General features: G+C 36.9%; 1 protein-coding gene across 4 annotated transcripts in view; it reads left to right on the top strand.

The window, feature by feature from the left end:
• Positions 1-16,428, top strand: part of Pfrx (6-phosphofructo-2-kinase/fructose-2,6-biphosphatase) — a 32,860-nt gene extending 16,432 nt beyond the window's left edge. The window contains exons 1-10 of one of the 4 annotated variants that reach the window (XM_034976153.2): positions 143-330; positions 2,898-3,023; positions 3,758-3,918; positions 4,338-4,472; positions 7,502-7,762; positions 8,790-9,008; positions 9,756-9,990; positions 10,484-10,611; positions 11,989-12,021; positions 13,892-16,428. In XM_034976153.2, coding sequence (XP_034832044.1) covers positions 261-330; positions 2,898-3,023; positions 3,758-3,918; positions 4,338-4,472; positions 7,502-7,762; positions 8,790-9,008; positions 9,756-9,990; positions 10,484-10,611; positions 11,989-12,021; positions 13,892-13,975 — 1,452 coding nt within the window. In that variant the 5' untranslated portion in view covers positions 143-260 and the 3' untranslated portion in view covers positions 13,976-16,428. Of the gene's footprint in view, positions 1-142; positions 331-2,897; positions 3,024-3,757; positions 3,919-4,337; positions 4,473-7,501; positions 7,763-8,789; positions 9,009-9,755; positions 9,991-10,483; positions 10,612-11,988; positions 12,022-13,891 lie in introns of those variants that run through there. The other 3 variants (XM_034976150.2, XM_069503511.1, XM_034976151.2) reach the window with 3 other exon arrangements.
• The last annotated feature ends 1,711 nt before the right edge of the window (positions 16,429-18,139 follow it).

Below are 18,139 nucleotides of genomic sequence, written 5' to 3'. Positions count from 1 at the left end.
GTTTCCTTCCCTTTTATTCTCTTATAACTATATTAATAATGCAAGTTTTTATTAATGCAGTACACTTATCCGATTATATTATAGTCTATGCCTTGACACATGCTGTCAATGTGACATTATCGATTTGACGCATTTGACGTTTTCCAGTCGCGAATTCCAGTCGAGTTCCGCCGCAGATTGTGATTTAATATTTTAATTAATTATCAAACATAATTATCGTGTAATTATTCCACGTGTGTGAATCAAAGGGCACTGATAAAATGGACAGTGAGGATGACAGGCGCCGCGCAGAAGGTTGGAAATATTTGAACAAGCAGTTTTTTGGGGACGGTCAGTACAATTCCTTGTAACTTGTTGCAAATTAGAAAGGTGGATCATTTTAATTAGGTACATTCATCACGAGGACGAAAGCTTTATATATTACGACGTAGGATACTCTATTATCAACAATAGTCATTAAACTTTCAAAGTTTTATAAACAAGGATACTTAATAGGTAGTTTGCTAAATTATTAGATTAGGGACCTTTGATATCATGCATTGACGTCGTGTCACAGCATCGTAGTGATAATGATATGTCTATATGAAATCTTATATATAATAATTAATGTTTACCTGTCCGACTGTTTGTTACCTATGTGTTCACATATTGTTCATCCAATTGACTTGAAACTCTGTAAAGTTGTTCTTGGGACTTGTAGGTAGGCTTTTCACGTAATACTATTAACATACAATATTTAGCATTGGGGGTGAAATAGGGGTTTGAAATTTGTGTAGGCAAACACGCTCCAAGCTAGACCTCATCACTACTCTGTTTCTCAGGCATGATTATCATCAAGCGCAAGCCTATCTCACAATTAAAAATAATAAAATCTGCTTTAGATCCGGTCCATTTCCACAAATGTTCCAGTTTTTCAGTCAAAAAGCTTAAATTTGATAAGTAGATCAAAGCGCGAGTAAAACTACATCCAATACTATCTATTGCCATCATCAAACCCATTAAAACACTTTCTGACCAACAGAGTTGTTCACATATGGAATAAATTGCCTAAGGATGTGGTTATGTCAAGTTCTGTTAACCAGTTAGAATAGATTGGACAAACATTTGGAAAACTCCAAGCACTTCTGATATAGACGCATCAGCAAAAGTTGCTTAGTCTATCTATAAAATAAAAATGAATCGCTAAATGTGTTGCTCATCGCAAATCTCGAGAACAGCTGAACCGATTTCGCTAATTATTTTTTATAATATTCCTTGAAGTACGGAGTTCGTTCTTACATAGAGAAAAATTTTAAAAATTGTAATTAAAAAAAAATTAAAGAATCGAGACTGTTAGGTGGTGCAAAATTCGCCGGGTCAGCTAGTTAAAAATAATAATAATAATAATAATCCATTAATATTTAAATGTCTGCAGTCAGAACAATCAAATAATTTGAGCAGTATTTGGGGCCGATTCTCTTGTACACAATCTCTAAACTAAACTAAATTAACAGGGCTAAATCTAGTGCCATCCTTTTCCGCAAGCAACATTATGAACGGGATAGCAATAGATTTAGACGTGACATTTTAGTTTAGTTTAGAGATTATGTACAATCCACAATGTTTGCTAACTAACAAAATGGGGAATACAAGTTTGAAAGTTGTGGTTGTATATCACCTCATGTATTAATTATCTAAATGGTGAGTGATAACTGACTAATTGATCATGGGCTCAGTCGGTGCTAGCCGCTCCTTATCTTGTTTGATGTTTTGACGCTGTTTTATTTTCTTTCTGCTATCACTAAGGTGATAAAAGGTTTGTTTATGTAGCATTAGCATTGCTAAGTGAGTGTAAGTTGATATTAAACTAGCTTATTTCCGCGACTTCGTTAGCGTGGACTGCGCAAATTTCAAACCTCTATTTTACCCCTTTAGGGGTTGAGTTTTCAAAAACCCTTTCTTAGCCTTTCCTTTCTCTTCAAGTCTACGTTATAATAGGTATCTGCATGTCAAATTTCAGCCTGTAGTTTGAGCTGTGTGTTGATAGAATAGAATAGAATATATTTTTATTCAAACTTTTACAAGTCATCGATCGATCAGTCAGTCAGGTTTCCTAATAAATAAATAAACCTTTATTCAGAAATGTTTCATTTTTACAATGATTTATGTAAGTTGCTAATAGTAGGAACAAGATCACAAATTAAACTTTCCGGGATAAAAAGCAGCCTGTGTTAAATCAGGATATAAGCTATCTCCATACTAAATTTGAACCAAGTCTGTCCAGTGGTTTTTGCGTAGAAGAGTTTAATAAACACACACACACATTTTTACAAACACATTTACACACACACACACACATTTTTACAAACACACATACACACACAAACTTTCGCATTTATAAATTTTCTTGCTGGCTCTTCTCAGTAGAATATACTTTTCGAACTGGTGGTGGTTCCAAATGTAGGAAAAGTGACAGTAGTTGTTGTACGTGAAATAAGAAAGAAAGAAAGAAATGCATTTATTTGTTGTTGGTGTCACAGATAAAAACAAAGTACAAATGTAACATTTTCATCTGTGACACCACCCCAAATGGGTGTACAGCTTAGCTTAATGTCTTGCATCATATGCGTTAACAGGCATAAGATGCAGGACGCTGATTTTCAGCTGTGACCCGGGTGACCCCACAGTTACCACTGTAAAATAACACATAAGATTAAAACACATTATTATACAGATTATAACACATAAGATTAAAATTACTAATCTTTAAAATAAATTAAAGTGTGAAAGAAGCAAGTATTTATAAATACATTTAAATTTTGATGCTCCATCTCCACTCCACTGTGTAGGTTGCGTTATACGCTTTAAGAATTTGTCCAAGATTGTCCGTTTAACAACAAATATATGTATTGTTCCAGGGGAGCGGGCCAACTATGTGAACATTCCGCACGTGATCGCGATGGTGGGGCTCCCGGCGCGCGGGAAGACCTACATCGCCAAGAAGCTCTCACGGTACCTTAACTGGATAGGAATTAACACTAGGGGTGAGTGTTTATGTTTACTCAGGTATTTTCAAAGAAAATCTAAAGCCTATTCCACATGGTACAATTGGGATTATGCCTATGTCAAAAATAAATTATTTCTTAGAAATTATTAAATAGAGAGTCTTCCAAAATTCTTAGATTCCCCGTACGCTGTTAGTTTTAAGTCTATTTTTAATTAATAGTAATATAATTAACTAAAAAAACCGGCCAAGTGCGAGTCGTATTTTTTCGACAATTTGCACGATAATTCAAAAACTATGATGCATAAAAATAAATAAAAATCTGTTTTAGAATGCACAGGTGAAGACCTTTCATATGATACCCCACTTGATATACTTAGTTATCTTACTTTGAAAATTGAAAATCCTAATTATTATTTCATGACCACAATTTAATTTTTTTTGTGTGATGTAACCACAAATTCACGGTTTTCAGATTTTTCCCCGAATTTTTGCTATAAGACCTACCTAGATGCCAAATTTCATGATTCTAGGTCAATGGGAAGTACCCTGTAGGTTTCTTGACAGAGAGACAGACAGACAACAAAGTGATCCTATAAGGGTTCCGTTTTTCCTATTGAGGTACGGAACCCTAAAATCGTCAAATTAAGTCAAATATTTGACCTTAATGAATTTTGAAAATCAAGCTTTTTTCGACACTATTACATCTGTGCATAAGATTTTTGCCTATACAAAATTCAAATTTTATAAGCAGTCTTGTTTGTTTGTTGGCAGTATTCAATCTAGGCGAGTATAGGCGTCACGCGACCACCGCGTATACGAGCCATGAGTTCTTTCGCGCAGACAACAAGGAGGCGATGGCCATCCGACAACAATGTGCGTTGGACGCGCTACATGACGTGTGTGAATGGCTGGTCAAGGGTGGAGAGGTGGCTGTAAGTGTTACATACATCTCTTTCTCTCTTCTGCTGTCACTTGCTTCTGTCTCGCTCAGAAAACATGCCATCCGACAACAATGCACACTAGACGTTCTACACGACGTGAGTGGTTGAGAGTATCTGCATCTTTTTCTCTTTAATATTGCTAAAAAGGACGGAACATGAATTTTACATTTAAAGACTCCAAATTTTAGTGCACGCCACAAATTTAAACAGTAGGCTCGCGACTGACAGCTAAAGTCACGAGGTTTGACAGCTCTAAATTAAATTTAAAACTGTCAAAATGTGTCTGTCCTTTTCATATTGTGTTAGTAAGAAGAGGATGCGAATCCTCTAAAATTTAGTTGTGCTCAGAATCAGTACCAGTGTTAGAAAAAACTAGTTACACTAGAGAAGTGTATATAATATATTTGCAGGTGTTTGACGCAACCAACTCGACCATGGAGCGACGGCGCATGATCCGAGACATCGTCGTACATAAGATGGGTTTCAAATTGTTCTTCGTCGAGTCCATCTGCGACGATCCCCGGATCATCGAACAGAATATTATGGTAAGCTTTTCGATCCTTGATATCTGCACATTTTCATTGTTGACAAGGCTCAAAAAGGCTAGAACCCAGAGCCGCAAAACCAGTTAAAAAAAACTAAAAAAACAAGTGCGAGTCGGGCTCGCGCAACGAGGGTTCCGAACTACAGTCGTATTTTTTCGACATTTTGCACGATAATTCAAAAACTATGAGGCAAAAAAATAAATAAAAATCTGTTTTAGAATGCACAGGTTTTTCAGGACCTTTCATATGGTAAGTTATCTTACTTCGAAAATTTAAAATACTAATTATTAATTCATTACCACAATTTAATATTTTTTGTGTGATGGAACCACAAATTCACGGTTTTCAGATTTTTCCCCGAATGTCTGCTATAAGACCTACCTACCTGACAAATTTCATGATTCTAGGTCAACGGGAAGTACCCTGTAGGTTTCTTGACAGACCGACATACAATAAAGTGATCCTATAAGGGTTCCGTTTTTCATTTTGAGGTATGGAACCCTAAAAATATCATTGTTGACATTCCTCGGATGTACGCGAAATGATTTACTTCCATGTTTTTAATTTGCACCCCTAAGATATGTAGGAGACAAGCATTTAACACCAACAATCTTATTAATTATTAGATGATGCTCGCGACTTCGTCTGCGTGGATTTAGGTTTTTAAAATCTCGTGGGAAAAAGTAGTAGACAGTATATCCAGACCAGTTTTTTTTGGATTTCATCATCATCATCATCAACCGATAGACGTCCACTGTTGGACATAGGTCTCTCGTAGGGACTTCCACACGCCACGGTCTAGCGCCGCCTGAATCTAGACTCCCTGCGACTCGTCCGATGTCGTCCGTCCACCTAGTGGGGGGTTTTCCAACGCTGCGCTTTCCGGTGCGAGATCGCCATTCCAGCACCTTGAGACCCAACGTCTATCTGTTTTACGAACTATGTGCCCTGCCCATTGCCACTTCAGCGTCGCAACCCGTTGAGCTATGTTGGTTAGAATAGAATAGAATAGAAGTACATTTATTGGTTGATCCGACACATGATAAACACAAACACAAATATTCACAAAAAAAACATTCCTTAAAATCTAATAGGTACCTATTATCTAAAATGTGTCGTGCCTTGGACGATTTAACCTAAGGACGCGCCTCGCATGATTATTCCCCTCTGTCAATAGTAATGGATTTTTAATCCACTGCGTTTATAAACACTGTTTGCGGAATCGATTTTGTCATTGTCAGAATCGTTTTCGATGTGTGACGACGTCTTACACGCTGGGTGAAAAATGCCTGTTTGTGCCGTTAGTGAGTGCAAGAACAAATCAAACACATCAAATTTACAAAAAGATGGAATTTCATTTCATAAGTAAGTATTTTTGGTGTAATAAACGCTTTCTATAAATTAAATTACATAAATTATTATAATAAAATAACAATCGAGAACTTTACCGATTCAGTAATTGAGTACGTAATAATTCGGTAGAAACGAGTCACACTCCTCACGAGCTATATTTTGTTTTTTCTAAACAATTGCAACCCTCGATACATACAAATTAGGTTAAAATTTGAATACGCGTGAACAGCATGAAATTACGTAGTAGTACGATAGTGATTGCGGTTCGATTATCGATATCGATGAAAACATTTTCTTTATTATTAACGACTAAATTACCGTCTTCAAGTCAAGTAAAGAATAGTTATTATTAATTACCACAATTTTTTCGCTACCTATACTTGTAATAAAACTGGTCGATTTCTGTGATTTCACGTACTTAATACATTTAAAAAAAAATTAAAGCAACGCAATTTTAGTGATAGGCGCGAAATGTATAAAATTTATGTATTAAATCGCCAAGAATGTACATAACATTAACCTAATGGTAAATAATGACGTGTTAAAAATAGAAGAGGCCACCGTGTGTGTTTACTAATTTATTTTCATAGTATCATATCTGTCTTATGGAATTTTGCTGTGGGGTAAAAGCGGCAGGTATTGAGAAAATTTTTGCATTGCTAATTTGTAAGGGCAATACGTGTTATATTTAATAACTTACAATTAATTTTTTTGGACAAAGAGTACACCATATTGGAAATACCATGTAAACCCAATGTGCAATAAATAAATGATTGATTGGAAAGAAAAAAACATTTTATTGATTGATATACCTACTAATTATGTTTGGTAGGCTTTTGCGCGGTCAGGTTTATTTTGTATTATATAATAATATAAGTCATTAATAAGCACATTTTCACTATCGAAATTTTAAATGAAAATTTCGTTATATAAAAAAATACAAAAGATTAAAAATGATATAAAATAAGTAAAAAAGTATGTGCATATTTTTTAAATAAATATTTTTCTTATTTTTACGTTGCATTATTAGTTTTTGGGATAATTACCTATTAAGTGAGGTGAATGTATGCAATAATACGCTACGCTGACCAAACACTGGTTTTAAGTAATTAAATACGAGTAATAAATTCTTACTTCTACTTTTGTTTCTGAAAAACTATCGATATATTTTAAAATATCGATACGGTAGCATCGCAAATCAATTTGACTGTCTTACACTCGTAATGTCTTTGTATGTTGATGTATATAACTTATTAGTGTGCGTAAAATGTAGTAGTGTTGAAGATTTAGATATGTGTGTGTTAATAATGACACAAAACTTTGTTGAGTGAGTGTGTCAAGTTGTCTATGTAGTGTTTCCTCGTCCCGCACCAAAAGTGACAGAAATTTTTATTCGTAATATTAGGCGCGTTACAAGTCCATAGGTTAAATCGTCCAAGTGTCGTGCCAACGAAAAGTTACTCTAGTTCTCCTACGGATTTCCTCATTTCTGATTTGATCACGTAGAGACTCTCCAAGCATAGCTCTCTCCATCGCCCGTTGAGTGACTCTGAGCTTTCTTATGATTTTTGATTCTTGCTGGTTCTTCTCGGTAGGAATCTGGCGATTCAAAAATACTTGTAAGAGTTTAATTGAACAAAAAATATTTTTATTTTTATTTTATTTCATCTTTACAGGAGGTAAAAGTGAGCAGCCCCGACTACACAAACATCCAAAACGCGGACAACGTTCTAGACGACTTCCGCCTCAGGATAGAACATTACAAGGAGAAGTACGAACCCCTGGAGGAGACCTTGGAGTCTGAGTGCAGCTTCATGAAGATCTACGACACGGGCGAGAAGGTGGTTGTGCACAAACACGAGGGCCACATACAGAGCAGGATTGTGTACTATCTCATGAATATACATATCGTGCCTAGGACGATTTATTTGACCAGGGTGAGTTAATATTATTATTTACTAGATGATGCCCGCGACTTCGTCCGCGTGGATTTAGGTTTTTTAAAAATCCCGTAGGAACTCTTTGATTTTTCTCTCTATGTCCTTCCTCGGGATGCAAGCTATCTCTGTACCAAATTTCGTCAAAATCGGTTGAACGGATGGACCGTGAAAGGCTAGTAGACAGAAAGACAGACAGACAGCCAGACAGACACACTTTCGCATTTATAATATTAGTATGGATAAATTGTGTTAGTTACTTCCAATGTTACTAAAATACTATGTTACTTCAAAATTCAAAGAATTAAAAAAAAACTGGCCAAGTGTGAGTCAGGCTCGCGCACCGAGGGTTCCGTACTACAGTCGTATTTTCCCGATATTTTGCACGATAATTCAAAAACTATGATGCATAAAAATAAATAAAAATCTGTTTTAGAATGCACAGGTAAAGCCCTTACATACGATACCTCACTTGATATAGTTATCTTACTTCGGAAATTGAAAATACTAATTATTAGTAAATGACCACAATTTTTTTTGTGTGATGTAACCACAAATTCACGGTTATCAGATTTTTCCCCTTTTATTTGCTACTAGCTTATGCTCGCGACTTCGTCCGCGTGGACTACAAAATTTCAAAACCCTATTTCACCCCCTTAGGAGTTGAATTTTCAAAAATCCTTTCTTAGCGGATGCCTACGTCATAATAGCTATCTGCATGCCAAATTTCAGCCCGATCCGTCCAGTAGTTTAAGCTGTGCGTTGATAGATCAGTCAGTCAGTCAGTCAGTCACCTTTTCCTCTTATATATTATTTGCTATTTGCTATAAGCCCTCTACCTACCTGCCAAATTCCGTGATTCTAAGTCAACGGGAAATACGCTGTAGGTTTCTTGACAGACCAACAGACAGACACAAGTGATCCTGTAAGGGTTCCGTTTTTCCTTTTGAGGTACGGAACCCTAAAAATACGACGATCATCTTAGATTTGATAATGGACACCTTTTCCAATTTCATATTGTCCACAGCACGGCGAAAGTTTGCACAACCTAGTGGGCAGGATTGGCGGGGACAGCGAACTGTCGGGGCGGGGCAGACAGTACGCGAGCGCGCTGGCGGGCTACATCGACGAGCAGAGCATCCCCGGCCTGCGCGTGTGGACGTCGTGGATGCGGCGCGCCATACAGACCGTGAAGGACGTGCGCGCGCCGCAGGAGCGGTGGAAAGCGCTCAACGAGATCGACGCCGTGAGTACATTAGTAACACACACACTGGCAGTCATATACACACACTGCCAGTCACAGACACACACTGCCAGTCATAATCACACACTGCCAGTCATAATCACACACTGCCAGTCATTGTCAACAGATTGTTAGTCGCAGTCAAACAGCCAGTCGCAGTCACACACTGCCAGTCACAGACACACGCTGCCAGTCACAGTCACACACTGCCAGTCACAGACACGCTGCCAGTCATAGTCATACACTGCCAGTCACAGACACGCTGCCAGTCATAGTCATACACTGCCAGTCACAGACACACGCTGCCAGTCATAGTCACACGCTGCCAGTCATAGTCACACGCTGCCAGTCATGGTCAACACATTGTTAGTCACAGTCAAACATCCAGTCGCAGTCACACACTGCCAGTCACAGACACACGCTGCTAGTCACAGTCAACACACTACCAGTCATACAACACACTGCCAGTCATAGTCACACACTGCCGTTCACAGACATACACTGCCAGTCACAGTCACATACTGCCAGTCACAGACATACTCTGCCAGTCACAGTCACATACTGCCAGTCACAGACATACGCTGCCAGTCACAGTCACATACTGTCAGTCTCAGAATACCAACCATAATTACATACTGTCAGTCACAACCTCAACTGCCAATAATATCATTAGACGACCAGTCGTAGCCACAGATTGCGATTATATTATTGAGATTGCGATAATATTATATTTGTTTGAATTAATTCCAGGGTATCTGCGAAGAAATGACCTACGCAGAGATCCAAAACAAGTATCCGTCCGACTTCAACGCGCGCGACGCCAACAAGTTCGCCTACCGCTACCCTCGCGGGGAAAGCTACGAGGACCTGGTGGCGCGGCTCGAGCCCGTCATCATGGAGCTGGAGAGACAGGGCAACGTGCTGGTCGTGTCACACCAGGCGGTCATGCGGTGTCTGTTGGCCTATTTTCTTGACAAATCCGCTGGTGAGTCATTCCTTATAGCTATATGACCTTGATATATTATATTTGCGCAAATGTGTCGCATAATAAGTAAAGTATCTAAGCACACCTTTCCCCAAATACATTGGCCAACATACTGGCCAATATGTGCAAGGGCATTGTCCAATTTGCGCAAGGACTACACAAGGATGCTGGTCACTGTGTACCAAGTTCGCCTACCATTACCCTCGGGATAGGGGGGGTCAGTCATAATGGAACTGAAGAGACAGGGCAACTGCTAGTCGTGTCTCACCAGGCGGTCATGAAGTGTCTGTTAGCCTACTTCCTTGACAAGTCCGCTGGTGAGTCATACTCCTAATAATATCTCTATGACTTTAGGATATATTTGCGCAAATACATTCGCCAATATGTGCAAGCAATTTGGCCATCATGCTGGCCAATATATGTATGCCAAGGGCCACCAACAAACTAGCCTATATGCATACTGTACACCTAACATTCGATCGGTTGTCGGCAGAGGATCTCCCGTACTTGCACGTCCCGCTCCACACCGTGATCAAGCTGACGCCGGTCGCGTACGGCTGCCGCGAGGAACACATCACGCTGTCAGTCGACGCGGTCGACACGCACCGCCCCAAGCCCGCTGTGAGTATACAATCTTAGACTAGGAGCGCATGGGTGGTTAAAGGTCATAACTCATTAGAGCCACTCGGCACCCGATCTGCACCGCCTCGCCTCATGCGGTTGGTATTCCATACTAATATTATAAATGCGAAAGTGTGTCTACCTGTTTGTCTGCTAGCTTTTCACGGTCCAACAGTTCAACTGATTTTGATGAAATTTGGTACAGAGTTAGCGTACATCCCGGGGAAGGACATAGGTTACTTTTTATCCCGGAAAATGAAAGAGTTCCCACGGGATTTTTAAAAACCTAAATCGTCATCTAGTTCTTATTATGGACATAAGCTCACTACATCAGCTCCGTAGCGTCAGGGATCGCCCTCGCTCGCAAGCTGTCCACGCGCGGACGGTGAGTCTACTTGCACGCTTGCCTTGCGTAGACTGCTCGTTGCCAACGCACGGGTCCCTAATGGACCGAGCGCTGCCCGCGAGTAAATTTTTTGTTGGGTTTTTCTTTTTCTTCTTCCAACGCGACAGCGGTTTGTAAAATTTTACATAACGAAACACACGTGTGGACCTAGTGCCCTGAACGCAAATTTGTAGACCACACGATGTCCACTAGTTGACCACGCGACATTCATTCTTTGACAACGCGACCACCTGTCGACAACGAGTGGACTCCGAACGACGAGGTGACGGGTGCCGCGTGGTTCTAATAAGCTATGACCTTTAATGACCAACTGGTCAAATAGCCGCCTCTACACTGCACTGTAAAACATACGTTATTCAGATGTTGTTAAAGTATAAATCAGCTAAAGCTAAAGTATAAATCTTGTGGTATTAAACCAACTGTCAAATTCCTGTCTATCAACGGCCGAAATTAATAAATCAACTGTCGACAAGTTTTAGCAATGGAGTAATAATAATAATTTAATAATTTTAATCCTATTCTAAATTGTAACCTTTTATTGTATCTTTAATATTTATCATTTTATTGTAAGTACCTAAAATTGTATTTGCTATACCCTGACAGGGTCTCTTGTACTGCTTATATTTGGCTTTAAGCACCCACCATCAATTAATGTAAATGTACATGAAAGCAAATAAATAAATCTTATCTTATCTTAACAACGTTGCCAACGTCTGAAATTAATAATAATATAATTTATGTCCATAAGACTACAAAATAAAAATAATGACAGTTTACACAACATAAATCCATACGAGTTATTGATTGATTAATATTAATTTCGGCCGCTAGTCGTACTATCCTGTCTTTTTGTTCGTGGAACCCCTTATTTCACTTGGGTATGCCTTCTATCTGGCGGATTAACGTTGCACATTCTACCTACATCTGTCACAGTCTGTCGCCAATAACTGATCCGCCATTATTTCTAACAGGAGGAAGAAGACGACGTCGCGTCCGGCTCGAACGTACGGAAATTGAGTATTTGACCTCTTGTCGACATATTGCTTACTTTGATTTTATTAAATAACTCATAAACTTAAGAATAAATACGTAAATTTGAGAAAGGACTTGCCATATGTGCTCTATGATACAATTGTCATATAAGTCCCGCAAAATGCTATTGCGCTGGAACCATGTCTCATGAACATCGAAACAGCCGAAATAAAAACATACCATCAGTTCGAAACTTCAGTCTAGAGTGTTTGTAAAAGTTTATTGTTGATTTCTGAAAATACTACGGTTTATCCCACCAAAAACATAAATGTAAAAAAGGAGCCAAGTTCGAACTTGAGAGCTATATTAGTTTAATTAATGAAAAAGTTAACTTTACTAAATTAATAATGTGGCTAATTCCTTTGTACACAATCTCTAAACTAAACTAAAATATCACGTCTAAATCTATTGCTATCCCTTTCATAATGTTGCTTGCGGAAAAGGAAAGCACTAGATTTAGACCTGTTCATTTAGTTTAGTTTAGAAATTGTGTACTAGAGAATCGGCCCCAATATCTCACCAAAAACATAAATATGAAAAAAGAGCCAAGTTCTGTATCAATGAAGTGAAGGATTCGCCGATAAAACTTCGCCGATAAAAGCATTTGATATCCAAATGGGTGCCAAGTTCTATGGAAGGTCTTTAAATCGTAGCTACAAGAATCCCGATTTCAAACTTCTAAACATAGAAGGGCTATAAGATATCTTTGCCGAAGCGACAGGTCGACAAGAGCTCTCAAATCACCAATACGATAGCATAGCAAAAATCATTAGCATGACATGTAGTAAATAATATTACGAAGAGTGGATTTCCAGTTAAGTCACTCCTATTTTCTGTGGTGCTGGGAATCTTGGTTTGGTTGTAAAGGACTGGAATCCAAGCTTTTAAATATATATTTTTTGGTTTGGTTGTGGGGCAAATTTTTTAATAAAAATGTTTTATGTTTTAATTTATTTTAATACGAACTAATGTGCGGTTTTGGGAATTGTTTTTTTTTATAATTGTGGTTTTGCTATTATTTTTGTGGTGTTTATTGTAATTTTTCGTTTCGACGTCACTTTAGAGACTATAAGAAATCTAAAGAGCGGAATTTGACTTTGCTCAGGCTAACTTAGAGTCAAACTAGAGAGACTTTTATTCGCTCACTTAAATGGACTCTATACAAGTAGGTACCTACGCTGGAAGAGGTACGCCATACAAAATAACAGTTAATATTTGTGTTCAATGGTATCCGTGGTGACACTCTGTTCGCAAATGTCTCATTACTAACATTTGGTTCAGAGTACGCTCACATGACGCTCAGTGCTGCTGCTAAGCGAAAATCAAGTTGCTTCAAAAACAAGTCGGCAATCGCAAGACCAGCGTAGTATTAGTAGAGATCAGATCAATGATATCTCTGCATAAATCTGTCTTGTTTCTAAAGGCAATATCTCAGCCTACAAGGTCAAACCTCAAATCATGTTTTCAATATCAAAATAACCTGTGTAGTTTCTTAGCGAATACTCATCTATAAATTATATACTAAGTAAATTACATACATGTACTAAATTCTAAATTAAAATTACGCTCTTTACTCATAATTGGCTGTATATTTTATTTTAAAGGCCTATAACCAGGCACAAACCGCGATGACAGAATGTCGTACTAAACGCATGTATTACGCATAGATTGCAATAGTTACCAGAATTTGTATATAGCTCGACGTTTCGTGCTCGTGGTATGGTAGGTAGGTTATTTATGTAAATACTTTATTTTATTCTGTATAAGCAAAATTGTCCACAACTAGTGTTAATGTTACAAATAAGCTTCAGTTGTGAATTTCTCATAGTTTATTTCTCGCAGGTGATCCCCGCGCCGCTCATCAAGCCGCCCGTCCCGCCCGTCATCAACGGAGAAACCAACGGCGAAAATAAAGACGGCTACTAGGCCTCGTAAGCTAACACTAACTTAAGCTTACACAATATGCCTATTACAACATAGTGACCGACCGGAGTATAAAGGTGAAACCTATAGAGCGTACTTTGACTTCGCTCTATAGATCTCAGCGTATATCTCGGCCTAATTCGGTAACGGTTTGGCTGGAAATTTAGTTTTAGCAGAATTCGGCTTATTTGAATCTTTGGCTTATTCGAAAAATCCGGTAAGAAATCGATTATTTAGATACTGTGTTTACTTCAAGTAACAGAAATTCAGTTTTGTGCAAAAGTTTGACCAATCGTCAGATCAATGTGTAAGTCACTTGTGGACTCGATTTTGTCTAAAATATGACACATAGAAATGTTTTTACATTTAACAAAATATGTCTTTTACTATTTACTTCATTTTAGATCGGTTGGAAATTGGTCGGGCATACTTCGACAAAAAATGAATTATAGACGGCTTATACATACATACATATATTAAAAATCTAAGGTAATTTTATAATAAGTATGTTAATCCCAAATAGTAGTTAAAATTAAATCAACTCATAAAATGTGATATATTTTTTAACGTACCTATTTTTATGGCCACGCCTTATATTAGTTTTGAATTAATTAAGTTTAAGTAAAAGTTAATTCATTTTAGAAATCGGTGTCGGCTAAACCTAGTTTCGGTCGGTCACTAATAGAGAATTAACTATAATGACAAAATTAAATATCTGTTGATCAATAACGGCCGAAATTAATAATCTATCTGTAATCTGTCGTTAAGTTACTTAGCAACGTTGTTATTTGTCAAAAATTGACATTTGACAAATAGCAACGGTGCTAAGTAACTTATCGACAGACTACAGATAGATTGATTAATTTCGGTCGTAAAAGCACACGGATGATTCGTACCAGGTGTTGGGAGGACACTTACTTATTTAATTGTGCAGAAAAAAAATCGTTTCACGTAGAAAGATCGCTGATATTTTACCTGCGCAGTAGGTATATCCAGGGGAAAGTCGTGTCGTATCGGTATAACCTCTAGGTAAGATCAGTGTATACAATTATAAATACGCATCCCTTCTGATTGCCCAGCATATTTTGAAAACTGGAAATCTTTCGAAACCAATTAAAAAATAGCGATTGAAAAATCAGCTCATAATGAATTTTTGTCGTAGTTTTTCTGTAAAATTAAATACGTAATATTTACTTTCTGCGGGAGTCGACGATTTTGAGACTGATGATAAGTGAGTTTAGACTATGTAACTGCATAATGATGGAAAAAAAAATTTAAAAATGAAATCAAATTTCATTGTCATTCCCATTTTTCGATATGCACTTCAATGCACGGAGCTACATTCTATACTTCTTTTTACTAACACATTAATTAAACGTTAGGCTTCGAAATTCAAGAACCTATTCTCTTTTTAATTACATAGTTAAAAATTATGTTGTTTTGAAAAATACATTATCTAATATAGATTTTTTTTCTTTATAATGTACTAGCATTTCTTATTATTTCGTTATGGATAGGTTATTTCATGCCTACTTAAAAATACATATTTTTGATTTTATATAAATGTTGGTATGCATAGGACGAAGTAGTTTTTATACTTTTCCTTTAATCTAGTCCATTTTGAGATTTGGTATCAAATACCAATGTATAAAATATTGATTACCGGAATATTATAATCGGAAATGTATAACCTACCAAAGAAGTTGTTTTATATTTCAATGAAAATTAAACTGACTTGGGTTTTAAGCCATTTTTGTTTTTTTTTTATTAAATTGAGCTTAAATTAGAAAGTATACAAAATGCATAGGATATACAATACTTACTAACTCGCTCTATGCTGTTCAAGTTAAAAATAAGTAAATATATTATACCAGCTAAAACAATATTTTTGTATTGATATATTATCTACTCATATTTATAAAACAGCACAATGTAATATACGTAGGTATATAAACGTTTTAATAATATTTCTACTGTCAGTCTGAAGATTATAAGCATAGGTAATATTATTAGATAGGTTTTCAATTTGACATAAAATTGTAAATATGAGAAATACCGCCACTTAACTCTTTATGAACAATGATATTTTAACTAGGAGAAATTAGGCATGTATTATGATAATATGCAGTTATAAATTGCTATATTTGTAAATCTTTTTAGGTAAAGTACCTAGTATAATAAGGTTTTTAACGCTCGCTTCGCTCATGCAATATAATAATTGTATTCAAAAATTTATTCGAATGTGGCTCCACGCGTTGAGTTATATTAAATCAGAGTCGATTTTTCCACTCCTACCACTTTATCATATTGATATAAAATATTAACTATTATGTAACTACCTACCTATATTATGTGAAGAATTTCTACAAAGTGGCTATATTATGTTAATGTAATTATTATTATTATAAATTATAATTGTTAATTTAATTTTTAAATATAAGCATATTCTAAGCGGGTCAATGGTTTTTATTTCATACTCCTGCAAAAAATAAATAAATAAATTTGTAGTTTTTGAGGCCAAAACTTGATTTTTTGAACATCCGAAATGTCTTTTGGGACGCATATCGCCTTAAACGGAAGGGGATCGGGAACCGCAGGCGCCGCCCCTGGGAGTCTGGACCCTGGTGTCTGGGGCCAGGTGACCAAGTAAGCTGGTTTGATTTTAAAAATCATTTCCTCTCTTAACATTATTAAGAATGGAGTTGTTCCAAACTACTCTCAAACAAAAATTGCTCATTTTGGGGGCTGTGGTTAGCTAAGTTTACTTCTCGCACATTCTATTAGTTTGACATATGAGTCAGGCTCGCGCAACGAGAGTTCCGTACTAGTCGTAGTTTTTCGACATTTTGCACGATAGGTAATTCAAAAACTATGATGCATAAAAATATGTTTTAGAATGCACAGGTGAAGACCTTTCATATGATACCCCACTTGATATAATTATCTTTGAAAATAATAATTATTAGTTTATGACCACAATTTAATTTTGTTTGTGTGATGTAACCACAAATTCACGGTTTTCATATGTTTTCCCGTTGTCTGCTATTAGACCTACCTACCTGCCAAATTTCATGATTCTAGGTCAACGGGAAGTACGCTGTAGGTTTCTTGACAGACAGACAGATGGACAACAAAGTGTTCCGTTTTTCCTGTCCTTTTGAGGTACGGAACCCTAAAAATGGACATAATTTTATTGTTTAGGACTTGGCTAAGCCACATTTGTTAAAATTGTACTGATTCTTTCACAATCATTGAAAATATGTGCGAGAGAGAAGGAAATTTAGCTAAACTCAATTCAGGTGAGTGCTGCATTAGCAGAATTAAAAAGTAAAACACGTTTTATAAATATTTACTTTTAGTCTATACTCTATCTATACTATTATATAAAGAGGTAATGTCGTTGTTTGTTTGTAGGGGGTAATCTTTGGAACTACTGAACCGATTTTAAAAATTCTTTCACCAGTAGAAAGCTACATTATTCCCGAGTGACATAGGCTATACGAGATCTTTAAAAACCTAAATCTACGCGGGCGAAGCCGCGGGGATCAGCTAGTATTTTATAAAACTTTACTGGTCAAACTATCTAACTAACTATAGCGCTTTTCCAGTCTCATCTTTCGTTAGCCAGCCTCCAGCAGCAGTGAGGTAGAAATAACTAAATGTGATGTGTCTACATGATCTAAAAATTACCCTAGAAAAGTGCTTAATTCATGGAATGGATTAAAAAGAAAAGCAGCGTTATGAATATTTACTTTTATTTTATACAACTTTACTGACGAAACTTCACATTTAACAACTTTCATTCAAACTGAAACAGAAACATCCTTTAAGCATACGAAAAACATCCAATTTATTTACAAACTAAGCTCTCAGTGCAAATTCACCACATTGCTTATGCGACAGTGTTGGCTGATAAATAAATATTATGATAACAAGCAAGATTTAGGGAGTTAAAAAACCAAGCGCCCCAGGCGCGTGGCCGGGACGCTGTGAACACAAAATGTATGGCACTCTGCAGAACGAAACTAACGCGCGGCCCTTTTATATTTCGTTCCCTTCATACATATTTTTGTGTTCACAGCACTCAAATGAACATATACAAGTACGCTGAAAGTAGTGTGCATACAAAATGACATTTGTTTTGTGCCGATTCGAAGATAGAGGTTA

Source organism: Maniola hyperantus, chromosome 15 (genome assembly GCF_902806685.2).
Source record: "Maniola hyperantus chromosome 15, iAphHyp1.2, whole genome shotgun sequence".
Taxonomy (NCBI): domain Eukaryota; kingdom Metazoa; phylum Arthropoda; class Insecta; order Lepidoptera; family Nymphalidae; genus Maniola; species Maniola hyperantus.
This window is presented reverse-complemented; position numbering and strand designations above follow the sequence as displayed.